This window comes from Macaca thibetana, chromosome 8, assembly GCF_024542745.1.
Source record: "Macaca thibetana thibetana isolate TM-01 chromosome 8, ASM2454274v1, whole genome shotgun sequence".
Classification (NCBI taxonomy): Eukaryota; Metazoa; Chordata; class Mammalia; order Primates; family Cercopithecidae; genus Macaca; species Macaca thibetana.
This window is the reverse complement of record NC_065585.1, coordinates 12112586-12139748: the sequence shown is the minus strand read 5'-3', so window position 1 is coordinate 12139748 and position 27163 is coordinate 12112586. Positions and strand designations below refer to the sequence as shown.

The 27163-nt window shown below is 45.7% G+C and overlaps 1 protein-coding gene across 1 annotated transcript in view; it reads left to right on the top strand.

The window, feature by feature from the left end:
- TG (thyroglobulin) overlaps positions 1-27163 on the top strand; it is a 273073-nt gene that overhangs the window by 142571 nt on the left and 103339 nt on the right. Inside the window, exons 36-41 of the mRNA XM_050800313.1 lie at positions 3236-3370; positions 4863-5027; positions 9088-9307; positions 10885-10978; positions 13285-13444; positions 21352-21554. Coding sequence (XP_050656270.1) covers positions 3236-3370; positions 4863-5027; positions 9088-9307; positions 10885-10978; positions 13285-13444; positions 21352-21554 — 977 coding nt within the window. The remainder of the gene's footprint in view (positions 1-3235; positions 3371-4862; positions 5028-9087; positions 9308-10884; positions 10979-13284; positions 13445-21351; positions 21555-27163) is intronic.

The window sequence follows — 27163 nt, the reverse complement described above, 5'->3', positions numbered from 1 at the left end:
ACCCACTTAATTAGCCATGCTAACACTGGCTAAGCCGATTGGCTAAGCAAAAGGGTGTATTACTGGACCGTCTGTTTCCTTGTCTGTAAACTTGGACAGTGACAGTACCCACCTCATTGGTTATCATGAATACTAAATGCAGCAGTGTTGCAAGTTCCTAGCAAATAGTAAACTCTCACAAAATGCTACCAAGAGCCCCAACTTTCCTGCTTCATCATCATTCTGCCTCCACAAAGAGTTTGTTCTCAGAATTTTCATGAGATGCTTGTGGACCTCCCAGATGTTGGATTCTGCACAAAAGCAGTGGCTCCTCCAGGGGTTCATGCAGGCCTGGGGACAGTGGCAGGTGGAGGGCATGGCAGGACTTGGCTCCGGGCCCTGGAATGGTGACAGATGAACTGGCTTTCACTCGGAGTTGAAATTCACTCTTTAATTATAGTGCTTTCTGCCAGACATCAACCTAAACACGGAGTGTGGCCAAAGCTTCCATTTTAAGACCATAATTGGTGAGTCTATCCCTAAAACCCTTTCATAGAGCTTCTCTAAAATTGCAGTGTTCTCACTCTCTAAAAATATGCAGCTCAGTTTGGTGCCATTGCAAAAATGCCCCTTATATTGACCATGAAAATAGCAACATGTGGAGGATGCTTAAGAAAATGAAAACCCAGCATCTCTTGCAGTCAAGCCAGGTCCCAAGTTCAGGAAGACTCAGCTCCTGAGTGTTAGGATGGTACCCACTGCTCCAGGACAGAGTATGGAGGTTTACCTTCCTCTTGCCAGGCCCGTGTGAAACTGGTTACATTATTTGGCAACTTCTCTGGATAAATCTTTTCTCTCTCTTATTTTTTCTTTCTTGTTTTTATGTAAAAAAGTATAGACAGGTCATAGACTGAATGCTTGCATCCTCTTCAAATTTATATGTTGAAACCCTAACCTCCAGTGGGATGTTGTTAAAAGGTGGGGCCTTTGGGTCTGATCAGGGTGGAAAGCCTTCATGACGGGGTCGGTGCCCTTCTAAGAAGAGGCAACAGAGGGCTCGCTTGCTCTTTCTGCTCTCTGCCATGTGATGATACAGCAAGAAGACAGCTATCCATCAACCAGAAAGAGGGCCCCCACGAAGAACCCAATCATATTGGTCCCCGCTTTCAAACTTTCAGCCTCCAAAACTGTGAGAAATAAATGTTTGTTGTTTAAGCCACCCAGTCTATGGTATTCTGTTATAGCAGCCTGAGCAACCAAAATGTGGCACTAGATTGTTTTGCTGCTTTATTTACCAGTCTAATTTTAGTGAACTCTCCACCAGTGTGCTGGTTGTCAAAGACAGGTTTAAGATAAAAATTAGAAGCTTCCCTGTATAGCTAAGAGAATGGTGTTATCAAAGGCAAAGACCCTTTCATACCTGGGGATCACGTTCTGGAAAAGGTGCTCAGCTACATAGGAAACTCAGATGGGATAAAAGGAGCATTGACTTAGAGCCAAGATGTCTGATTCTGTTCTGGCCTAGTTATTTTCCAGCTCCGTGTTCTGAAAAATGTCATATAACTTCTCTGAGTTTCTGACTCCTCATCTGTGAAAGAGGCACTAGAGCCCCTACCCAACCCCTCATTTGGGTGCTGTCAGGATCAAACATGATGATGAAGTGAATATGGTTTGTAACCTTCAAAATGCTATGCTCGAGATCGCCATAGTGTTCTGCTAACACAAGGCAAATGCTACCAAATATTTATTAAAGGACACACTACTGTGGTCTTCTGGGAAAAGAAGCAAGAAAACAGGAAAGAAGAAAACACAAAAGCAAGCAAGAAAGTGTGTGTATGTTAGAGAGAGAGAGAGATTTTCTTTATTAATGATCACTGATGCCCCACTGAACATCTCTCCAGGGGTGTTCTGGAATCAGCGCTTCCGAATAATCATGGAAGCCTATCTTGGGAGGCAGCCTTTCAGACTCTTCAGTGTTATTTGTGGAAAGTATGATACGTCCATTGACTAGACTCACAGTCCTTTGTCTCAGTGGAAACTTAAGTGGAAACTTAAGCCCACTCTTCAGAATCCCCCTCACTCAGTCTGGCTCTAGGCATGGCCCTTGCACCAGATGGGACGAGCTCACCTCGTCACCTCTGCCCAAGCCATCTCTGTGGCTGCTACACCTGTGCTTCCCTCCCCTGTGCTGAGACAGCCATGTCCTATATACAGGACTGGGGAGGCAGCACCGGAGAGCAGTTGAAGGGTGCAAACTTCACTAGATAGAAAGGCCAGCTCCAATCCTGTCCCACTGAGCAGGAACAGTGCCCTCACAAGCTGGTCATTTTAACCTCTTGTGTCTTATTTTCTTCATATTTAAAGGAAGATGTCTTCACTGGGGTTTTCTGAGAAACAGACTCTCAGATGGAGATTTGCATGCAGAAGCTTGGTGCAGGGTGTGCTTGGGATATAGAAGGAAGTGAGGGGCAGGATTGGCCAGAGGAAGAAGAACTTTGATGCAAATCAAATGATCGCCCCACTGATCTTCCAGTGAGCTCTAAAGTTAGGCTGGCCCTTCAGATTTGTTCCATCTTGAGGCTGGGGGTCCAAACCTTTGTCTACCCACATGGACAGTGTTGGGATGCAGGCTATCTCTGGGGAAGGGGAGGCAGTTCTCTTAGATCAAAGGCAATTCCTGGAGAGAGACTCAGTTGGGAGCTGCCAGCCATCAGCTTAACAACAGTTGGGGCAATGAGAGCCTTGGTCCTGCGGTGGGGTCTCAGTCCTGCAGGGGGTCTGAATGGCACCCCACAGTGTCCCCTACAGAAAGCAACTGATAGCAACTGATGTAGTGTCTGTAAAGACCTGAACATAGTACCACATGATTAACCTGGTATGTCTGTTAGTATCGTTATTACCTTGTATTATTCTGTTGCTTTGTAACAATTATATCATAACATTTTTCTTTTCTTCTCAACTTCTCTCCTATTCTGCTATGAGCTGCTTAATAGAAATAGCCATGCTTTCTGTTTGTTTCATTCTGTTTTCAACCTTTGTATTCCTAGGCTTGAGCACAGAGTTTGGCTCATAAATAATGTAATGAACACTTATTTGTAGAATAGAAAGATGGATCAAGCTATAGGATTGCACAGGAATGGAGACTACGAGGAGAATGCCCCTGAGGCTGCCTTTGGGGATATTGGGTAATACACGGCCGTCTTTATTACTCACCAGGTGACAACTGCATGTAACTGTCCCTTGCCTTCTCTCCTAGTCTCTCTGGACTCGTGGCAGTCCCTGGCCCTCTCTTCAGTGGTTGTTGATCCATCCATTAGGCACTTTGATGTTGCCCATGTCAGCACTGCTGCCACCAGCAATTTCTCTGCTGTCCGAGACCTCTGTTTGTCGGGTAAGGGGAGTTTCCAACCCCCAGGTAGGGTGGGACAAAACCTCACGCAAGTGCTGCTCAAGATCCTCACCTTAGAAAAACACACGAGACACCACAATAACCTGGGATGCTTGGAAGTAAGGGATTAACCTGGGGAAGAAGACCTGGGTGAAGTTTCCTCATTACTCCACAGGGCAGCCAAGGTCTCCAAGGGAATATGCCAGCCAGAAGAGCAGGGACATAAACCCAGGTCAGAGGAAGATCAGAAGAAGGATCTAGTGGGTTAGTCTGAGGAAGAAAAGATGCACATGCATGGCAGCTCTGGCAGCTGACCCCAGATAGCAGGTGGGCTGTTGTGGTGAGGAGGAAGTACACTTGTCTGGCCAGTGGGACACAGCTAAGAGCTACTGTTTTGGTAAAACTCAAATTTTAGGAGACATTTTTCAATGCAGTTGAATAACTTTTTAATAGGCAAAGTTGCCCACAGATGCATAATTCCTTTAGAGAGTTTTTGGTCATTGGTGGTATTTAAACAAAAGCTAGGTAACCACTTGATGGGAATGTTCTACAAAGAATTTTAGCTTCTGAAAGAGGCAGACATCAGATAACATTTATACCCTTGCCAAGATTCTAACCCCCTCTGAGGTTCTATGAATTCCATGAATCTCCTTCTCTGCAAGGTTGGATAATAATAATCACAAAGCTATGGATATCTTGCAGATTGGACCACCATGTACAGATATGCAGGTTATGCACTGCACATGTCTGGGTGGTACCATTCACAGAAATTGAGGTATAAATAGGGCCATTAGGCTGTCAACAACCTGACCAATCAAATGAAACAGCACTTTTTCAGAACTGTTCTTAGGACTGAGTGTCATATAGTTTAAATTGTCTAGTGCAGAACTTGACATGCGTGGGAAAGGGCATGGTCCCTGGTGGAACAGTCGGTATGGTGCCAGCTGAGGAGGCATTGAAGGACAGAAGAGGAAGACAGGGCTGAAGATAAAGCCTGGAGTATGGAGACCCTTGTTTGAGATAATTCTTAAGCCCATGAGGAGCCATGGAGATATATTAAGCAGGGAAATAACAAGAGCACATTTATAAATTAAATAAACAAAAAAGACCTTAATGCTGCATGGAAAGTAGATTGATCAGAGGGTTGGATTTCCCATTGCTACCATTTTATTTCCATCCCCTGGTACAATGCTTAGGATTTATTGTAGTGCTCAAATAAATGAGTGATTGCATGGCTGATGAATGGATTCACGGATTCATGGATTCATGGATGCATGATTGGATGAAAGGATAGATGGATGGAAGAGTAGATGAGTGGGTGGGTGGATGGATGAATGGATAGATAGATGGATAGATTCATGGGTGCATGATTGGATAGTAGGATGGATGGATGGAAGGGTGGATGAGTGGATGGTTGGATGGATGACTGGATGGATGCATGAGTGAAGTAACATCTCTGAGGCTCAAGCATCACTCTTCTCCCTCTTCTCTGCAGAATGTTCCCAACATGAGGACTGTCTCATCACCACTCTGCAGACCCAACCTGGGGCTGTGAGATGTATGTTCTATGCTGATACTCACAGCTGCACATATAGTCTGCAGGGCCAGAACTGCCGACTTCTGCTTCGTGAAGAGGCCACCCACATCTACCGGAAGCCAGGTAAGCCCAAGCCTATGCCTTTGCAGCCATCCTGGGAAACTGGGCCTGGCTGGAAGGGACTATTTAAACACATGGTGAATTGGAGGACAGTGGCTTTTGTTGGCCGAAGTTCTGGGCTAGGTGGCACTCACCTGAGGTAGACTGAAGGAAGGTAGAAAAAATTCCTACTTCTGTATCACTTTTGTTCATTTATTCCTTTGAGTTATAGAGCCATCTTGGTTTTGAGGAGTTTCTTAGTAAAATAACTAAAGAGCCCACTTTTTATTATGGTTTTATAGTTTAGAGAGATCTTTCACCGGCCTTATCTCATTTGGTCCTCACACTAATCCTGTGTGGTGGCAGGATAAGGGCTTTATCTCTGTCTTAGAAATCAGAAGGCTGTAGCCCAGAGAATTTAAGTTAACTCTGTGATTTCACACAGCTAGTGATGATGGAGCTGGAACTTCGTGCCAGATCACCTATCTTAACATGCAATCCTCTCCCACAAAGCCATGCAGCCTAACTATCGCATCATAAACACTTTGGAGAGAGAAGCTGTTCCAGCTGAGTTTAGTTTTAAAACACATGTCAGATACTGTGTTGGTTCTGGGGCTCCAGGCAAGGCAAGAGGGAGCAGCCATAGATCCATCACTAAGTAAGACCGCTAAGAGTTGTAGAACAGGAAACAGGGACTGGGCATCTGGGGGGAGCCCCTCCCCAACTAGACATGTTTATTGAATGAAATTAATGACTGCTAAGTTGTTAGCTACATCTGCCATCTTGTCTTCTAGAGCAAGGTTCTACAACCATACTTTTCTGTTAACACTAATCAGCTGCTATTGTAGCATAAAAGCAGCAATAAACAACATGTAAGCCAGTAGATGTGACTGTTCCAATAAAACTTTATTTACAAAACTAAGTAGCAGCAGATTTGGCCCCATGCTGTCCTAGAGCATTGACAGTCCTTTGGTTCTGTCTTGATGCCAGAGATATCTTCCTCTTCCGCCCCCTCCTCAACCTTAGCCTTCAGACCACAAGAGTGTCTTCCAGACCTGAGAATGCCTTGATTGCCATGTGATGAGCTGTCAGGCCTTCAATCGCAAGTCTTTCCTCTCTTTATCTGGACATTTATATTATTTAGTCAAGCTATGTAGATTTTTTTCTGAGACAGAGTCTCATTCTGTCACTCAGGCTGGAGTGCAGTTGCACAATCTCAGGTCACTGCAACCTCTGCCTCCCGGGTTCAAGCAATTCTCATGCCTTGCTGGGAATACAGATGCATGCCATGATGCCCAGCTAATTTTTGTATTTTTAATAGAGATAGGGTTTTGCCATGCTGGCCAGGCTGGTCTTGAACTCCTGGCTTCAAGGGATCCAACCGTCTCGGCCTCCCAAAGTGCTGGGATTATAGATTTTAACACTATATTTCACAACAGTGTAGCCAATCTGTGTGGTAGTTCTGCTGAAAAATGACTTAAATTGAGGTTTGAGTTCTGTAAAACACAAATTAGACTGCTTCTCTATTACTTCAGCATGACTAAAACTCAATAGGAAATGCTCACTTCCAAAAGAAGATGTGTGCACATACGCATCTACAGGTGTCTCAACTTTCACGCAGGCATTATTTGTTTCCAGCTGATACACATGGCCACAGATAATTTTCTTAACCCAGGTAGTCACGCGGCCTCTGTGGGTATTCTAGAAAGAATCTATCGTTTCTGCTAAAGAATTTGAAAGAGATAACCTCACATCTAACATTTTCCCCATGTTTGATCTCATTGAGTTGGAGCTTCACTGGGCAGCCTCTGAAGGGAAGACTGAATACCACTGCCATGGGAAAGCAGGCCTGCATTCCCCAGAAATTCTTCAGCCTTTATATTTGTTCTGGCTTTGCTCCCGCCTGTGGATGATGCCACGTACATAAAATGTGGTTGTTTGCTGCATAGTAGAATGAGGTTCCAGCACTTCAGCAGCCACAGTCCTGAGTGCTTGCCCAAGACCCCTTGATTTATGATTGTGACAGGAAGTTTTGCGAGGAGGAACTGTGGGAGTAACATCAGCCTTGATTTGTGATTAAAGTCAGATTAAAAAACAGCAACTGTTCCTTTCCAGCCCAAGTTTCCATTTTGAGTTCTAACTCATATTCCAATGTTTCTGCAACAGAGAAGGCTTCATTTGCTCTTTTTTTCTTCTTTCTCTTTTTTTTCTCTCCCTATGTCCCCCCACCCCCACCAATTCCTTCCTTTTTTCCTTCCACTCATTCATTCATTCATTTACTTATGTGTTGGATTTCTGCCATTTTTCAGGCACTGGGCTTGGAACATTACAGGTATTATTATTTATTCCTGACATTGTTGTGTTGTAGGAGACACTGTTGTTCCCATTTCATAGGCAGAAAGACTGTAAAATTTTTCCAATAACTAGCTGTTCCATAAGCATAAAACCCAGATCTGCTTGACTCCTTAACCAATTCACCATGGTGACACTCAGTGACCTGGAAGTCAAGGACAGACATGATACCCAGGCTTCTCAACCTCAGAACCTGCTGACATTTGGGGCTGAAGCATTCTTTGTTGTATATGTGTGGGAGCAGTAGTTGTCCTGCCTACTGTAGGATGTGTAACAACAGCCCTGGCCTCTCCCACCAGATGTCAGTGGCATCTCTCCCTGACCCCTGTGACAGCCAAAAATGTCTCCAGATGTCGTCAAATGTCCCCTGTGGGCAAAATTACTTCCAGTTAAGAATCTCTATATGATACAAAGCTCCTGCAGAGTAGATGGACTTCTGTCTGCCTGTCCACCTCTTGGTCTGTCTGCAGGTCTGTCTGCCTCCTCTCTGCACTGTCTTGTTTAGTCACCACTGCAATAGATACATATTTTTATAGAAGGAGCTGCAGAGAAAGCAAAAAGGTTTTGTCTTTCAATCAGCCGAGAGTGGAATTGAGCAGACCAAATCTACGTGTCAGAAATAAGAGACTTCTCACACACACTTGAAGTATCTCTCCATGAGTGTTCACTGCTTCGTTTGTGCAAGGCTTTGAGTCCTGTGTGGCATCAGACAGGCCTGTCTTAAGTTCCTGAAAACAGTACTTGGCACTGAGCCTGGGCCCAACAAAAGTTTACCGGATCAACCAATGAATGAAAGAAAATGTCATCAAGGAAACCAGATAGGGCTACAGAAAAACCGATGAATGTCGCTGGCGATTAGTGTTGCACGGAGCGGGGTGGGAAGCATGGCAGGTGGCACCAGTGTTGGCCTTGTGGACAAGGAGGGATTTGGACATGAAAAAATGGGCGGGATGGCCTCGCAGGCTGGGGCACCCAGGTCACCCGTGACGCAGAGAGAGGCAAAGCTCTGAACTGCTCCCAACCTTTTGCGCATGGGGTGTGGTCAGAGCTGGGGTTGAGAAAGGTGTGGCTTTGAATCCTACATCACCCTATATCATCTGTGATCCTAGCAGGCCCTAGGCCTCCACCTCTACATCTATTCCCTCACTAATGAAATGTAAATGTGGGCCTGAGAGCCCTACGCTGCAATTCTGAAATCCAAAAGTCCTAAAAGTGTTTTTTTTTTCTTTTTTTTTTGATAAGTTTGCAGCTAACTCATTTGGCGGCAAAATCTGACACGGGGTGGCTGAAGAAATTCTATTCTTTACTCATCTCTCTCAGGATGAGTAACCCACACATCTCACCACAAAAAATGATGGCTGTGTTTAAAGGTGGGGCCGCACTCCAGGCCTCCCTAGGGGATTGGGTGCTGTTTGCTTCTCTGTTCTTTCAAAAGGCCCCAGGGTGCTGGTAAGGGGTGCTGGACCTGGACCCATGTATAGAAGGGATTAGCACTGCATACTGTGCATTTTGGTACCTAATAAAGATCAGCTATCTTTGCCAATTTTTTGTTTGTTTATTTACATTGAAAACCTGACTGGATTTAAGCTGTAGGGGTCTGAATAAATGGCTGACATTTTCAAGGTACAAAAAGCAGTGATTTTTCTTTTGCTGAAAGCACATTCAGAATGCCAGTGGAGAGAGCACTCACTGAGGCCTCTCCCCTTCCTCACCCCTTTCTCTTTCCCAATAGGAATCTCTCTGCTCAGCTATGAGGCATCTGTACCTTCTGTGCTCATTGTCACCCATGGCCGCCTGCTGGGCAGGTCCCAGGCCATTCAGGTGGGCACCTCATGGAAGCAAGTGGACCAGTTCCTTGGAGTTCCATATGCTGCCCCGCCCCTGGCAGAGAGGCGCTTCCGGGCACCAGAGCCCTTGAACTGGACAGGCTCCTGGGATGCCAGCAAGCCAAGGTATGGGTTGAGTGGAGCACATCTTGGTAAATACTCAGAGAAATCTTCTCCATTCTAATCTATCTAACTGGGACTCAGTAGCAGAGCAGTGCATTGTGGATAAAGCAATGTATGGAGGATGGAATATATTAGCTAAGGTATCATTAAGTGCTGTGACAGATAAACTCCTCGTATCAGTGACTTAACACTGTTTTGCTCATGTAAAGCGCATCTGGTGATGGAGGGGCCTGTATGCGCTGCTCCATGCAGTGATTCAGGGACCCAGGCTGATGGAGGCTCTGACTTCTTCAGCATGAATCTTCCAAGGTCCCCCAGATATTGATCCAGGAAGAGAGGCTGTGAAAGAATTGACAGGAGAAGTTCCCATGGAATAAGCTTGGAAGTAGGGTTCACACATCACTTGCACTGGTATTGCAGTGGCCAAGCTCTGCTTCCTGGCCACATCTGATCTTAATGAAGCTGGGAGACATAGCATTGAAGGAAAAGTAAATGAGCTAATGAAAATTTTCCCACTAGGAACAAAATTGCAAGTTTTTTTAAAGCACCCGTATCCTTTCCTCATTGAAAATTTCATTTTCCTCTTTTCCATGTGTATATCACTTTAAATAGCAAGCATATTGAAGAACCATATTATGATTTTTTTCTAATTAAAGCATACTCAGAGTACCTGTGAAAACAGCACTTATTACTGCTGCTCTTCTCCTTCCCACCTGAATCTCCTTCCCAACAGGTACCCCATGGCTCTATCCTCAGGCAGCTATACCCCCCATACCCACTACCACCATGGCTGGCTGCTGAGCAGGTCCATGGGCCCATTACCAGATAGAGTGATGAGCTAGGAGGCTCTTGAAGTACTCCAGGAAAAGGATGATAAGGACTTCAGCTAGGATGGTGGCTGTGGGAGTGGAAAGGCATGGATTTCCATCTGCTCCACTGCTGGGAAGCAAAAATAACAAATATGCATGAATTAAAGTGCCTTACCATGTTAGGATGTACCCATTTGACAGATGAAGTGATAGAGTCACATAGGTTTTGAGTGGAGAGTAGTTGAGAGCTTGGGTCATTGTAGTCCAGGGCTAGTGAGGATTGGGTGATGAGCCAAGTCACTCATTGGGTAGATGACCATTGTGCTGCCATTAGACATGATCACAGCTGTAGTCTCAGCTCTTATACTGGGAGATGCTCAAACTGGCACTGTAGGACTCTGTACTGGTGTAGAAAGCAGGTAGGTCACCCCCTCCAGAAGAGAGTCTGCACTCTTGGAGCAAAGAAGGGCCAAGGTCCTGAGTGGTTTTCATCGTCGTCTTCTCTATCTCAAGCTGTTGCATCAGCAGCCTTCTCTAAATTGATGCATTGTCTCTGGGGAATGTTCTTCCACAGGCCAGTGGCCAGAGAGTGGTGGGCACTCTGTCATTCCTTCCATTCACTGCCACTCCCATTTCCTGAGGCTGCCTAATTTCTGCAGAGCTGGTGGGATGCCAGGCTTTGGAATGGGGTAGTGGGCTCTGATCATGGTGGCGGGTGGGGAGGGGTAGTGATGGAGCATGTCTTGGAAGTCACCCAGTCTGTATCTGCAGGGCCAGCTGCTGGCAGCCAGGCACCCGAACATCCACGTCTCCTGGAGTCAGTGAAGACTGTTTGTATCTCAACGTGTTCATCCCTCAGAATGTGGTGAGTTCAGAAGCACTTGCTATGGTTGCCCTGAAGACTGTCCCATTAGAAATCCAATGTCCCCACTGTGGCCAGCAGAGTCCGGTCTCCTCCTCTGTGGCCTGCTGAGCTGAGGTTAGGTGATTTGCCTAAGGTTACTCAGCTAGTGAGTGATGTGTGGACTTGGTCAGTTGGTCCTCAGAGCTCATGGCTAGAACAAGTGAGTGGTGACCATGAGTGTGTGTTTTTTTCACAGTGTCAAGAAGAAGATTGTGGAAGTTGTTTGCAGTTTAAAGAGCACTTTTATATCTGCGATTTTATTGGTCTTGACATCCACTCTAGGAGGACAGATAGATTAATAGATCGATCAATCAGTCAACTGATCGACAGAAAAATGTAGCGTGATATATTTACCCTTATCTTAAAGGTGCAGACCTGGGGCTAAGAGAGGCTAAGTGAGTCACGTAAGCATATTCAGCTGGGCAGAGTGGAGGCTCATCCCTGTCGCTGTGTTCCAGAGCCAGTGCTCTTTCTCCTTAGGGCATTTCCCAGTAACAGAGAGTTTGGCTTTTTCTGCCTTGGGCTGTTCGGATTCCATCCTGACCTTGGGGGAGGAGCAGTGATGCCTCAGTCCAGATGGGCGGTACCTGGTCTCCAGGTGACAGGCCCTGCGCAGGAGGGGCCAGCCTCCTGGACACTTCCTGTGGCTGTCATTGAGGCAGGAGCTGAGGACTGCCCCTTCCTTCTGTGCCTTGCCCTTGCCTCGCAGCCACAAGCCAAATGGCCTTTTCCCTTGTTGGTGAGCTACCCAATAAAGATGAGTCAGGGTACTTTTAGGAGGGGATACAGGGCCCCTTCACTGATCTGTCCCACAGAAGAGGACAAATGAACTCAAGACCACTCAAGCTGGTCTTTCTCTGTGGCATTTAAAAAGACCTCATATTTGAAGAATCCACAACCAGCAAGTGGTGACATCTGAGCTGGAATGTCACAGAGGAAGAGACTCCAGGTCAGCCCCTTCCTCTCTGTAAGGCGTTTCAATGAGTGACTCCACTGCTCTACACCTCTGCTTTCACAGCTGTAGAGTGGGGTGCTTATGTTCACCATAGATTCTACCTCCTTGGGTGGAAGATCAAATGATACACTCTAGGCGAGAGCCTTTAGCACAGCACTTATGGGGGCAGATCCCCAGGCAGTGTTTGCTCTTGTGAGGGGACCTCTTTGTAGAAACATCTGTGTGTCTGTCTGAGACCATCATACGTGGAGTGGTGATGTCACAAGGACACAGGACCTTGGATGGAGCATGAGTTACCGGGTGCCTGCATATCCCATGGCCTGAAGTGGGGCCTCAGATCCCCAGCTCAGACACATGATTCTAATGTAATAGGGTCAGCCTACTTCCAAACCCTCAGCTCTGCTACCTCCTAGCTGTGTGATCTCAGGCAAGCCATTTAACATGTCGAAGCCTCTGCCTCTTCATCTGTAAAATGTGGATAATAAGAATCTGCCAACTTCATGGAACTATGTGAGGCCTCATTGTAAACACCCGGCACAGTGCCTGGCTCTTAGTAAGTGCATACTAAACTCTAGCTCTGTGTTACCAAGATGGGTCCAGTCACAGAGCACCCAAGGGATGCCAAGGACCCAGAATGCTTTTCTGGAATAAGCCGTGGGCCAGAACTGGGAGCTGGAAGGCTGTGTGGTACCATGAGATGGGCTCCAGGTCTGCAGGGAGCTGCCATCCCTGACACCTGCTCACTCTGCAATGTGGGAGAAGTGTCCTCACCTTTTGTGACCTTCAGTTTCCTTCTCTATGAATGGGATTTAGTAGTTTACTCAGGCTGCTATAGCAAAGCACTGCAAGCTGCGTGACTTAAACAGCAGAGAGATTTTTCTCAAAATTCTAGAGACAGAAGTCCAAGATCAGAGTGTTGCAGGACTGGTTCCTTCAGAAGCTCCTCTCCTTGGCTTTTAGATGTTCCTCTTCTCTTCCTTGTGTCTTTTTGTGGCCTTCCCTCTGTACCTGTGTCCTGATCCCCCCCTTCTTATAAGGACACTGGTCCTATTGGATTAGGATTCACAAATATGACTTCGTTTTACCTTAATTACCACATTAGGCACTATCTCCAAATACAGTCAACTGCTGAGGTCTTGGGGGTTAGGACTTCAATGTGTAAATTTGGAGGGACACAGCTCCGTCTACTGCATGGGGCTAAGTATGCCACAGAGTTGGCCAGAGGAGTCCTGTGTCAACCAAGAATCAGGCTCCAAGCATGGGAAAGGTGCCTTCTCCATGCTCTAGCCTCATGTTTCTCCAATTCCCACAGGCCCCAAATGCATCCGTGCTGGTGTTCTTCCACAACACCATGGACAGGGAGGGGAGTGAAGGATGGCCGGCTATCGACGGCTCCTTCCTGGCTGCTGTTGGGAACCTCATCGTGGTCACTGCCAGCTACCGAGTGGGTGTCTTTGGCTTCCTGAGTTCTGGTGAGTTGCTGCCTCTGGTGGGAGCTGCTGACCCCCTGAGCCAAGGCTCAGCCCCTTTTTCGCCAAGACCCATCCCCTCACTGCCCCTGCTCCTCCTCCAGCCAAACTAGGCACACAGTGGAAATGTTAGCACATTCAGGAGACCCTCCAGGGATACTGACACCCATAGACAAGGATAATAGTTGCCATTTATTGATAACTTACTACATGTCTGAGCCGCACTGCTCCAAGTCCATTATAGGTCTTAAGTTGTGATGTGTGTGTATGTGTGAGTGTGTAGTTTAAAGAGGAAAATGAGGCCCAAGAAGATTAGAAACTGGCTTAAAATTATACAGTCAGGGAACAGCAGGGCCAGGAATTGACTTGCCCTGAGCAACCCTAGGGGATGAGTTATATAGCTCTTCTGCCCACAGAGAAGCCATCTGATTTGGAATCACGGCTGTATCAATAAGGAGATTCTCACCTCCTTTTAATACTGGCCTCACTTGTGAACAATGGACTGTCCCCTATCACAAACCTGTTGATCACCCCGTCTATGGCCTCCATCTTTCCCACTGACTACTAGGGCTGAAGTGAGCCCTGGACCAACCCAAATATCCTTCATCCATGTCTTTTCCTCCAGCTACCACCTGCAGCAGGGAATGTGTCAGCTGCAGTGGTTGGGGCAGACTCACTGGCCTTGGAATCTGAAGAGCCCAGGGCCACCTCTGGCTGTGGACCCTTGGACAAAACCTTTTCTTTCACCCAGTCTCAGTCTTGTCCTCGGTAAAATGGGGATAATATTTACCTGACTTCTAAAGTTATGACAAGGCTTAAATGAAGTAATACATGTAAAAGGTTTTCAGAGACTTGAGTTTTGCACATCTTCGAGGATAGTGACTGCTTCATCTCTGTTTCCCAAGGGTCTCATTTAAGATCTGAGATGTCCTACTTGCTAAGTATGGGTGGGCGAATGGAAGATAAAGTGGTCAGAATGACCAGATGGACTAGAATGTGTGTGAATGTGTGGAGTCGGCGTCCAGCATGAGCAGAAACCTGGATGACCACATGGCGTGAGACCTTGGGTGCTGCTAAGAAGATTCTAGACATATGAAATGGGCAATGAGTTAAGGCAAATGCAACCAGATGTCAATGTAGATGAGAATGAAAAACAGATTTTAGATTTTTTTGATGGGGAGCAGGATCAGTTGGGAATCCAAGGACAGACAGAGCTTCCCCTTTCCTGGCTCTGAGAGACTCTGAGTCCCTCATTTGGCCTTTCCAAATCCCAGTTTTCTTGGTGGTAAAAAGAGGAAAATTATTCCCATCCTCTTTCACGTATATGTAGTGGTGAGAAGTGAATATGGTGACTGGGGTTTTATGGAAGCTCTTTGGAAAGTGCTTCAAGAATTATTCACAGGTGAGTTTATTTTCCTCTTTGAAGAGGGAAATCTCTTTGCCTGGGTTTGCTTTCCTCTGTGTGAACACAAGACTGACCATAATTTGTGCCATTGGTAGCCCCTTCCTCTAGATGTGGTGACATCAGGACTCACCCCAAGGAGCCTGGGCCTGGGGAGCTTTTTTCAGACATGGCTGTCTTGTTGGCTTAGAGCATTTCTAGACAGAAGAGAGTTTCCATATGTCATCTGTCCCTCAGTGGGCGGGGGATTATGATTTCACAGAGTGTAATCTTGTTGAGAATTCATGTGCTTCTGCAGAAGCAAACTCATTTTGGCTGCCGGCAGGGGCAGCCTTTGGGGAGGCAACGGAAGCTTCCAGAACACCCAACCCCACTCATTCCTGATGTGCACCAAGCCTGCCTGTTGATTTTGCTCAAGGGAAAAACCATCAGCAAGAGAGAAGGAAAGTTACATTTATGGAGTGTGTCTGTCTTCACCAGATATTTCTCTTGGATTACCTCATCTACTTCTCACAGGAGATCTCTGAGGCTGGCAGGGAGCGGCCATTTCACAGATGGGTCAGCGGAGCTCAGTGAGGCTGAGAAACATTATCGCCACAGTCACAAGTGGCATCCTGTGCCTTAAACTCTGTTGGTGGAACAGCAAGAAATACTGTAGTGCAGGGGGCTCCCTCAGATGGCTGGACATGCCCTTTTGATTCCGTTCTTCAGCTGTGCTGAACAGGGTCTGTCTTTCGCATTCGTTTAGCCACAGGCCATTTTCTTTCTTTCTTCTTTTTTTTTAAATTTTACTTTAAGTTCTGGGATATATGTGCAGAACATGCAGGTTTGTTGCATAGGTATACATGTGCCATGGTGGTTTGCCACACCTATTAACCTGTCATCTAGGTTTTAAGCCCCACATGCATTAGGTATTTGTCCTGATGCTCTCCTTCCCCTTGACCCCCACCCCTCAACAGGCCCGGGTGTGTGTTGTTTCTGCTCCTGTTTCTATATGTTCTCATTGTTCAACTCCCACTTATGAATGAGAACATGTGGTGGTTGATTTTCTGTTCCTGTGTTAGTTTGCTGAGAATGATGGCTTCCATCTTCATCTATGTCCCTGCAAAGGATATGATCTCATTCTTTTTTATGGCTGCATAGTATTCCACGGTGTATATGTGCCACATTTTCTTTATCCAGTCTATGAGTGAGGGTTGTTTGGGTTGGTTCCAAGTCTTTGCTATTGTAATAGTGCTGCAATAAACATACATGTGCATGTGTCTTTATCGGAGAATGATTTGGTGATTCCTCAAAAATCTAGAACCAGAAATACCATTTGACCCAGCAATCCCATTACTGGGTATAGACCCACAGGATTATAAATTATTCTACTAGAGAGACACGGGCCATTTTCTTTGCCTTCCTTCCTAGTCTGCCTCGTGTGTCCCATGTTCCCAAGCTTCCCAGTCTCTCACATTGCGCCTCCCTGCTCTTCGGCTCTGAGAGGGGAGCAAAGATGTTCACATCCTCATCAAATCAATCAGGAAACTGAGGCACAGAGACAGGGGCAGGGCAGAGCAGCAGCAACAGAGCCGTGATGCAGATTCAGGCTTCCTGCTATGGAGGAGCCGTCTCCCGCCTGCCTCAGGCGAGCTCAGAGACAGGACTGAGCCTGACCCTGCAGAGGCCAACAGGAAGCATGTGCTCATCTCCTGAAGCCCAAAGGGGCCAGTCCTTCATTCCAGTTAATCCCCCAATAAGCCTGTGACACTGGTGCAACCGTTCCCTCCTTCATATATATATATATATATATATATATATATACACACATATATATATATATATATATATATTTTTTTTTTTTTTTTTTGAGGCAGAGTCTTGCTCTGTCGCCCAGACTGGAATGCAGTCGCCAGATCTCAGCTCACTGCAAGCTCCGCCTCCCGGGTTTACGCCATTCTCCTGCCTCAGCCTCCCGAGTAGCTGGGACTACAGGCGCCTGCCACCTCGCCCGGCTAGTTTTTTGTACTTTTTAGTAGAGACGGGGTTTCACCGTGTTAGCCAGGATGGTCTCGATCTCCTGACCTCGTGATCCGCCCGTCTCGGCCTCCCAAAGTGCTGGGATTACAGGCTTGAGCCACCATGCCCGGCCCATATTTTTTAAATAATAGATTTTATTATTTAGAGCTGTTTTAAGTTTATAGAAAAGTTGAGCGGAAAGGACAGAGAGTTCCCATACACTCCCTTCTCCCCCTCCTTCTTCCCCTACTATTCATAAGATGCTTTGATTGGGCACATGTGTTATACTTGACGAGCCGATGGTGGTGTGTTATGATTTACTCAAGTCCACAGTTTACCTTGGGGTTCGTCCTGTGTGTTGGACGCTCTCTAGGATTTGTGGACTGCCTGATGTCCTGGATCCACTGTTACAAGGTCCAACAGGATCATTTTGTTGCACTCCAACTTTCCTGTACTCCACCTCTTCATCTCTCTCTTTTTCCAGTTTAAGTCATTGAAAATTGCAGTTCAGAAGATAGGTTTGGAAAGAGCTGGTTACTTTGCATGTCAGCCTCAGCCTAGGATTCTGCAGGGAATGTGGCTTTGCATCTGAGCGGGATGGGGTCTGAGAGCTGCTCTGTGGCTCCATGGTGCCAAAACTCTGAGCAGCTCCTTCCTTCCCCATCCCAGTGCAGGCTGCCTGTCTGTGAGTGGAAGATGCTAAGCCTTGCAGGGCGTCTCACATGAGATGAAGTGTGTGAGGACAAGCACCAGGACTCACCCATGTTCATTCCCCGCTTCTTCCCTAGACAGGGGCTCTTCCAAGGCAGGGTTGTTTTTATCATTTCCTGGCCTAGTATCTGGCCAGTGGCTGGCACAGAACTGCCTCCTGATCTCAGCAGAGGCAGCCCTGTCACTCACAGAGCCAGGCTGAGCAGCCCCTCATTAGTATCATCTTGTTTGATAAACGTGTGTGGCATCTGGGGTACATTGCTGTACCCCAGAGTGAAAACGGTCCCTGAAAGCCCGAGGCTCCAGAGGTACTTTGTGAAAGAGACCAGAGGAAAATGAAAGCAGAAGCTTGTGCCAGTCCTGAGGCCCACTAGACAAACGCATGCTCTCTGATGAAAAAAGGCAAACCCAGCCCAGTGTTTAAAGGGAGTCTTAGTTCCTATGGATGTGAGCAGTTGGAAAGGAAGCAGTTGCTGGGTGAAGGGAGGCCATTTCCCCAAGCCTGGACCCTGCAGCAGGACAGACCCCAGGGGGCATCTGGCACCAAGTCGTTGTTCCTCTCTGTCTGGCAAAGCAATGCAGTGAAGGGAACTGGGGCGGTGGCGTCTGGGACACAGGAGGAGAGGCTGGACAAGGGGCCTATGGGCTCTGCAGGACGTGGGAGCAGAGGAAATGTGCTTTGGCCAAGACACCAGACAGAAGGTCCGGCTGCCAACGGTAACCACATACGCCATGACCTCATCGTTTCTGGGACACTCAGAGGCCTACTGAGCAGGTCTGCTCTCCTCTCTACCCAAAACGACTCAGAATGCTCCCTCAGCAGGTGCCCCCTCACAGGCAGGCTGGAGACAAGGACACACTGCTAAGAGCATCAGCAACATGTTAGAACCTAAACTTGTTCTATTTTATTAAAAATTAGTCTTCTATGGTGCTTTATGACAAGCACTGTTCTGTTCCCATTACAAGTATTAACTAATTTACTCAACCTTATTAGGAAGTGCTATTATCATCCCCGTTTTACAGATGGAGAAAATCAAAGCACACAAACATTACCTTGTCCAGGGACCCTCAAGGCTGTACATGGTGGAGCTGGGACTGCAGCCAGCTGGTCTGGCTTCATGGCCGCTACACTACACTGCCTCTTGTTGATGTTCTCTGGCAAGACCAGGGCAAGCATAGAACGGTGCTAAGGGGCTTCCGTCAGGTCGTTGAAGAGATCGAATGAGCAAACAAGAGCTAATTCAACAATGAGGGAGCAGGTGAATGCTTGCTGGGTGCTCTGAGCAGAGGAGTAGGAGCCAGGAGGTACGGGGCAGATCAGGGCAGGTGGCAGTGGGTGGAGAATAGTGTTAGCGCAGGCCAGGAGGGCTTCCATTCAGGTCAGTTCTCCCTGTGGGCAGCTGAGACCGGTCCTCTGGTGTCTTGCCCCTGGGCCTGAGCCTCGAAGCACATCAGATGGGGCACAGAGTGTGCCTGTGGCATGACTGAGTGAGGTGGGACCTCAGGATGAGAACTGGGGCTGAGACACACAGACTGCAGCAGAGGGGGCGGCCCCTGGGCAGTGATGGGGACCCAGACTAAGGAAAGCCAGGAAGAAGTTTGCACTTGATGCAGTAGGAATGAGGGAGGTATAAAGGCTTTTTGGATAGAGAAATTTCAGAAATAAAGCACTGAAACTTTTTAATGCACATCATGGATTTTTCAACAAACGTTTATTGAATCGGGTTGAATGTTAGGACAGAATTCTGATTGTGAATTAGGATTTGAGTCCCAACTTGATCTCAGATTCACTTCTTCCATCTAAACAAGCTCATTCCCTCTAAAGTTTTGGTTTTTTCACCAGTAAAGGAAAAGATTGGACCAGACATACTGGACTGTAATTGTTTGGTAATTGCCTTCTGCGTTTGTCTCTGAGGTTGTGTGGTCCCTAGGGCTAGGTAGGATCTCTCTTGCTTTCTGCCGTACCCAGCATAGTGCCTGATACCAGCTGAAGCCTAGTTCATACTTGTTGGATGAGTGGCCCCTTGAACACATGCTCACCTGTGACCTCTCAGAAGTCTAGACCCCAGCAGTCAATATTGACCCTTATCATATAGTGGGAAAAAAGCTAATACATGGGAAAGGAGAGTCAGGAACATTTCCTCTCCTCCTTATGCCTGAAATACAGGCTGTGGATGTCACTTTCCAGATTTGCAGGACTTGGTCTGACTCAGTTGGTGCCCTGCTTTCCCAGGCTACCTGAGACCTTAGAGGAAACAAACACATTCATCCTAACAAATGGATCATAAGAGCAATCCAGAAAGTTCACAATGAGGATCATGTTCTACCAATGGCTTCACCAGTCCCAGAACACAAAATGCATTTGAAGAACTTCTGAACATTTCCACAGCTGGAAGAATAATTTGTATCATTATGCACTCTGAGCTAAGTGGAGTGCTCAGGCAGGCTGGAGACAAGGACACTCTGCTAAGAGCATCAGCGACATGTTAGAACCTAAACCTGTTCTATCTTATGAAAAATTAATCTTCCATAGTGGTTTATGACAAGCACTGTTCTGTTCTCCTTACAAATATTAACTAATTTAGTCAACAACCTTATGAGGAAGTGCTATTATCACCCCCATTTTACATGTGGGGAAAATCAAAGCACACAAACATGAACTTGTCCAGGCCCCCTCAAGGCTATCAGTGGTGGAGCTGGGACTGCAGCCGGCTGCTGTGGCTCCATGGTGAGACCGTGGTGTTCTCTTCAATTTTGTGATTACTAGACTGGGGAATCAGGATGCAAGATTTTTCTGTTTTTTCTTTTCTTTTTTCCTATTTGGGAATATGGGTCTTATCAGTAGTTTCTTGCTGGATGCTGAATCCTGTGAATCATAACTATGGTGCCTCATGGAGAAACGTGAGGGGTCTGGAGCTCAGGGAGTGGGCTGGGCTGCTGACACACACAGGACTGTCACCAACATGTAGGTGGTAATGAAAGCCATGGAACTTGATGAGGTTCCTTAGTGCAAAGTCAGAAAAGAAGAATGGGAACCTCAGATGAGACGAGAATGAGATCTGGTGTTTCAAGGTCTGATAAAGAGGACAAGTTAGTGGAGTAGTTTGACAAGGATCTACTGAATTCAGAAGACAACCAGAAGTGTATGTAGTGCCTGAAAAGCCTAAGGAGAAGAGCATATTTTTGCTATACTTGTTTGTATCTAGATCATTTTATTAAAAAAAAATAGTGCTGAGATTTCAGCAAATGTTAATTGGATTCTATGAAAAAGGAAAGAGATCAATTCAGTTGCGTGCTAATAAAGGCTTCAGATGATGAGGTGAGGGGATGGGTGGGATCCAGAGCCCCAGCCTGGCCTGGCCATTGTCGGGGACAGCCACCTGCAATAGTCAAAGACATGGGGCAGAGAGTTCACCTCCTTTCCACTGATTGGCCAAGCTAGTGGTGGACCTGAAGATGTGCTGCCTCTAATCTGAGCAAGTCCCCTCAGCTAATGACAGGGAAGCTGTGGCTCAGAGAGTTATAAGGACACGATCCTAGCTGGCAAAGGAGAGGTACAAAAACATGATCAAGTTCTCCTAGCTGGCTAGCATTCAGGCCTGTGTGTATCTGGTCTCAAGGCCCCTGCTCCTCCACTGTTCCTCACTGTATTTGGAACCCACAGTCCCGACCTGTGAGGACAAGAGCCCAGAGCCCCTGGAAGGGCCACGTACGTTCCTGCCCTAGACAGCACCATGATTTTCAAATCCAAGTTTGCAAAGTCACAAAGGATAAAAGGCTTTCCTCTTTTCTGAAGGGTCCGGAGAGGTGAGTGGCAACTGGGGGCTGCTGGACCAGGTGGCGGCTCTGACCTGGGTGCAGACCCACATCCGAGGATTTGGCGGGGACCCTCGGCGCGTGTCCCTGGCAGCAGACCGTGCTGGGGCTGATGTGGCCAGCATCCACCTTCTCATGGCCAGGGCCACCAACTCCCAGCTTTTCCGGAGAGCTGTGCTGATGGTAAGTGGTGTGTGTTCCACCTTCAGTCTTACTGCAGATATGGCTGGGGGAGGTGGTTCGCCTGTGCTTCAAAAGTCTAGCTGGTTTCAATTGCTTGGGTTTCCCTTGTCCTTTGTCCTGAGTGTGGATCCTGCTTGGAGTTTTCCACATATGTGTGATTCCACAATGCTAACTTTTTCCCACTCATGTCTGAAGTGCTAAAAATTTTAGATGGTAAAGTGTTTCTATTTCCCGAGAGTGGTTCATTAGGATTTAGTGATCTGAACCATCTATTATCTCTCTTGTCAATGAATGATGGCAAAGAAGAGAACTCACTGCTTGCAATTCTACTGAATGGTGTGAAGTGCCAGCTACGTGAGGATGAGGATGATGGTGATGAGGAGGAAGATGATGGTGGTAATGATGATGATGATGATGGTGATGATACAATGATGTTGATGATGACAATAATTATAATGGAAAAAATAACCTGGTTGGCCACTGCATACGCCCTGATATTTATTGATCTGTCATTGATTAGTTTCTAATTTTATGGCACATCCAATTTGTGCCAGATGTGCTGTGCATCTGGAAATGCCATGAAAAATTATACATAGCCCAGTTCTTAGGAAGCTTGTCATTACTGGGGGTTGAGGGACGAATGCTTAAAGTAGATATTTACAAGACGATCTTAGGGCAGCCCAAAGAGAAGGCCCCAACCAAGCATAAGGGAAGGAGGGAGTTCGGATCAGCACATCCCTTGAGGGGAGTGTCTGAGCCAAATACTGAATGCTGGGTAGGCATTTACCTAGAGACAAAGTCCTGGCAACAGGGAAAGCTTGGCGGACAGAGCCCTGGTGGGGTAGCAGTGTGGAGGCAGAGAGGAGCCAGACCGCCCTGAACAACTTGGGTTTTATCCTGAGTCCATGGGGAGCCATCGGAGTGGTTTTGATTATTTATTTGTTTGCTTGTTTCTTTTATTTTATTTTATGATTTTAACCACTTTAAGTGTTCCGTTCATTGGGATTAAGTACATTCTCAATCTTGTGCAACCATTACTACTATTGCCAGAAGAGAACCTCTGTATCCATTAACGCCCACATCTCCTCATTCTCTCAGCCCCTGGTAACCTCTACTCTACTTTCTATCTCTATCCACTTGCCTGTAGTAGGTGCCTCATATTAGTGTAATCATGTAAGATTTGTCCTTATGTATCTGGCTTATTTCACTTAGCATAATGTCTTTAAGGTCCATCCATATTGTCAGAATTTCTCTCCTTTTTATGGCTGCATAATATTCCATTGTGCAGAGGGACCACATTTTGTTTATCTACTCATCTGTTGATGGACATTTGAGTTCTACCTTTTGCCTATTGTGAACAGTGCTGCTGTGAACATGGGTGTGCCATCAGAAGGCCTTTAAGCAGGAAGGAAACGTGCTTACAGCTGCCCTTCAGGACAACCTCTCTTAAAGCTGGCTGAAGGATGAATTTAAGAGGGGCAATGCTGGAGGTGGAGAAAGCAATTAGGACACTGTGAAGTTAAGGAAAGATGGAGAATGACTAACTGCACCTCAGCCTTGCCCGACCTTTTAGGGATCCAAACTCTTGATCCTAGGAGGGTAGGAGAATAATCATTGTTTGGGCACAACTGATGCTAGACCAGCATTGTCACCGTTGCCAACAGTAAGCTGTGTCACCTGCCACGCATCTCTCTCCATCAGCCACAGGAGCCTTTCATGTTCCTTGGAGTCCATGCTCTGTTCTGGCCCATACAGGCAGTTTCCTTTGCATGGAACAGTTTTCCCCATCCCCCTCTTTGCCTTCCCTACTTTTTCTTTAGAGAAGCCTTCCTGACTTTTCAGCCTAGAACTGAGCCCTTTTTACATGGCTTGTGCTGCCTGTACATCTCCTATGCAGCATTTACCAGGATTTCCAACAGTAAGTAATTGCTCTTAGTGCCAAAGCTGCTGCCTCACAAGACTGCAAGCTCCAGCCGAGCAGGGGCTGGGTGTGCCTTGCTCTCCATGGGACCCCGAGCACCCCCACACAGCACATCTTAGAGTCCGTGGATGTGCTGTAATTATTTGGGGGCAGCAATGAGCAGATGACTGGGGGAGGATTCAGCTGTTACTCTCAGGGGCCCAGGGACCCATAGGATACACCAGCTCCCTCCCTTCCATCCCTTTCTTGTGAGTCTTGTCCTTTGATTCCAATTTTCTGCAATCTGTCCCTCTGAAGTTGATCCATCTCAGTGGCAGGAGAATTGAGCACAAACATCTTTCAGTTCCTGGTGTTGAAAACAAACCATCCTGCATTGAATTGATCCTGGAGAGATTTCTCCAGGGTCCTTTCAGAAACCAGACACTCATTAGGACCCAGGAGATGCCAAAAATACCTTCCAATGGGCTCAGAAAGCAGATTTTTCTTTTTGAGGGTTTAGGTGTTTGGGGAATTTCAAATACTAATCTGCTTTAACAAATGGCAGTGTATTTAAAAATAAACCCTTCCATCTGTTTTAGTCATTTGGAAGCAGCTTTTACAACTGCTTCCAGCAGTCCTTGGGATGCATGTGAAATTATTTGGAATTGAGAGAACTAAAATACTTCAATATATTAGCAGTTCTTAAATGTGTTCTTTATCAACAGATGTTTGGGGAAATGAATATGAGTTGGCAGTTTATTCTAGGATAAAATCTTAAGTCTCTCTGCAAATCTTGGGGCCAGAACTGTTGAAACATTGGTCAAGGGAAAGCCTGTGATGACAATGAATAACCTGTATTCATTCAGCACATCTGAGACTGCAGCACTTTCAGTGTCTTATCTTACCAATTCCTTGACTGATTGGCATGGGGACTTTATTTTATTTTTCAATCTAGAGATAAGAAATCTGAGGTTCAGAGAGATTTAGTGACCTACCAAAGAACACACAGCAAGGAAGAAGCTGTGTTAAGGACTAGAACCTAAAGCCAAGTCCTGTGTTTCCCCACTCTATGATGCTGCCTCTCCAGGAATTTGGGACTCTCCTGGGGTCTCAAGGTGTAAGATAAAGAGCCGAAGCCTAAGATCAGATAGGTCTGCATGAAGATCCTAGTCTTGGAGAAAACACTTCACCTTATATTCTTCACGTATCAAATTAAATCAGTGTGATGAATTCTGTTTCCCAAGGTCTCGAGATATTGTCAGGACTGATGGTTTGCAAAGTGTCCTGCACAACATAGGAACTCAAGAAATCAAGCTCCTTCTTCCCTCTTCCCTTGCCAAGGGAAGGCAACTCCAGACAGAAGTATGTCCTAGGGTATTTCACCCGTTCTGGGGCTGGGTTGGAGGATGAAGGATGACTTGTTGCAAACATGCATCCTGTGGCTCTGTCCCTGCACAGTCTTAAGACAGGGAAGTCATGTCCTCTGTGGTATGATTCACGGACCCAGAAAACATTCCCCTTGCTGTCCTATGACAGCGCCCCAAGTGTGCATTCCTCAGGGTGAACTCCTGGCCTCAGGAATCAGCCTCGAGCTAAATTTTCTGGTCTTGTTTTTTACTCCATTCCTGCATGAATCCTGCATGAATCCTACACTCCAGGCTCACTAACTATCACCCCTTTGAGGAAATGCCGTGCCTTCCTCCAGGCCTTTTTGTCTCTGTTCTTTGTTCAGCATATCCAGTATCCACCTGGAAAGTTCCTGCTGTCCTTCAGGACTCAGCTGAAGTGAAGCCTCCAAGCCTTTCCTCGTCTCTTGAAATAGAAGGCAAGAATCTCACCTTAGTGAAAACACTTATATGTAGCAATTCTTAGGAACTGTGCCTTATTTTACATGCTTGTTATTTTTCTAACATCTCTCATCCCAATTCTACTATGACTAGGTGCTTGAAAACTTATATGAGTTTCATGCTTTTAGTGTTTCCTTAACACTTAGCACAGCACTTGGTTCAGAGACAGTGCTGAGTTCCACTAAAGTGATGAGAGAGATGGTGGTTTGGGCTCAGAACACTGTTCTCTATTGTTTTTGCAGTATATCTCATAGTATGAGCATGCTATGCTTGTCTATTCAGAATTCACCAAGATATTCATGAGTTTTGATGCTTCTGTAAGTTTATTGAGGTTTTATTCTAATATTTTTGCTGGGAGTTTGAGTGACATAGACTTGGTCATTAATTTCAGAAAAAAAAAATCTACATTGTAATGATGTTAAGCCTTGCATTTACGAATCAGGTAAACACTGTAACCGTGAATGTAGTATTTTTGCCTTGTTAGGTCTTTCATGCAGTTTTGAACATTTTTTAATAAAAGTTTTGTGAAATCATTGTGAGGTAAGTTCCCACACATACCGTCATCTGGTTGGTGTTGTTGATGCTGTCTTCTTTTCTATTGTATTTTCCAGGTTGAAAATACTAGTGTTAGGAAATAAGTGGATTCAGCAATTTGCTGAGCTGTTTTGTCTTGTCTAATGCTTTGCCTGTCGGTTTCTTTGGGTTTTCTATGAAGTTTCCTCATTATTCTGCAAATAATGGCAGGTTTATTTCTATACCTATTGAAGCAAAATGCTCAGTTGATATAAGAAGGAGACCCAGTACTAAAGCAGTTTAGTGGATAAATAAGTTCCTTTTTTTTTTTCTTTCTCTCTCTCTCATAACATCTGCCAAGGTGGGCAGTCCAGGTGTCTCTGGATCACTCAGGGCTCTGGTTTCTTCTAGATATTTCTCTGCTATTTCTTAAGGCCTTCCTCATCTGCATGGTTGAGTTTAGGCTGCCAGGCGTTCCAGATAGTAGGGAAGGGATGGAGAGGAAGGAGGACCACACCTGCCATCTTAGGGCTTTGCTGGCAAGGGGCACAATCCCTTTTCAGGTATGGTTACAAGCAGAACTGCATTTGATTTGCTTTTGTTCTTCATCACCTTTCTTGATCATGCTTGTTCATATTTTTATCACATTAGTCTACTTAAACAATGTTTTGCTTTTTTAAAATCTTCTCTATGGCTGTGTTTTCAGAAGTCTGTTTCACTGATGTCTTATATTATCTTCTACCTTCTCGTTTCTTTGGCTATCTATTGTTCCTTTAGCTTCTTAAGTTGAAAGTTAAACTCATTGCTTTCATTCTTTGTTTCTTGATCAATTTATTTCAAGCAATAATTTACCTTTTGACTATTTTATTAGCTACAGCCATGCAATTTTGAAAAGTAGCAATCTGTCATTTATTTATAATGTTTTATTTGTTGCATTATTTTCTTCTTAACCTAAGGATTTTTTTTAGACTTTAGATCCCTAGAATTTTTAAATTTTTATTCATCACTTTGGAATTTGATTTCCAATTTTATTACTTTATTATCGTAGAGCATGAGTTGGAAGATGCTGACTCTGAAATTCATTAGTACTTTCTCTGTGACCTAATACATTATCCATTTGTTGGCAGAAAAGTTATACAGTGTTATCAAAATCTATCTACCTATTTATGTATTTACTTATCTTTGCTTACTGAATTAGTTTCTGAGATTTGTATGTTAAAATCTCCAAGTAAAATTATGGATTTATCTATTTGTCCCTGTTGCAGTTGCTTAATATATTCTGAAACTATATCATCCCATTAACATAGGTTGCAATCATTTTTTTCTTCTTAATATATTGTTCCTTTTGC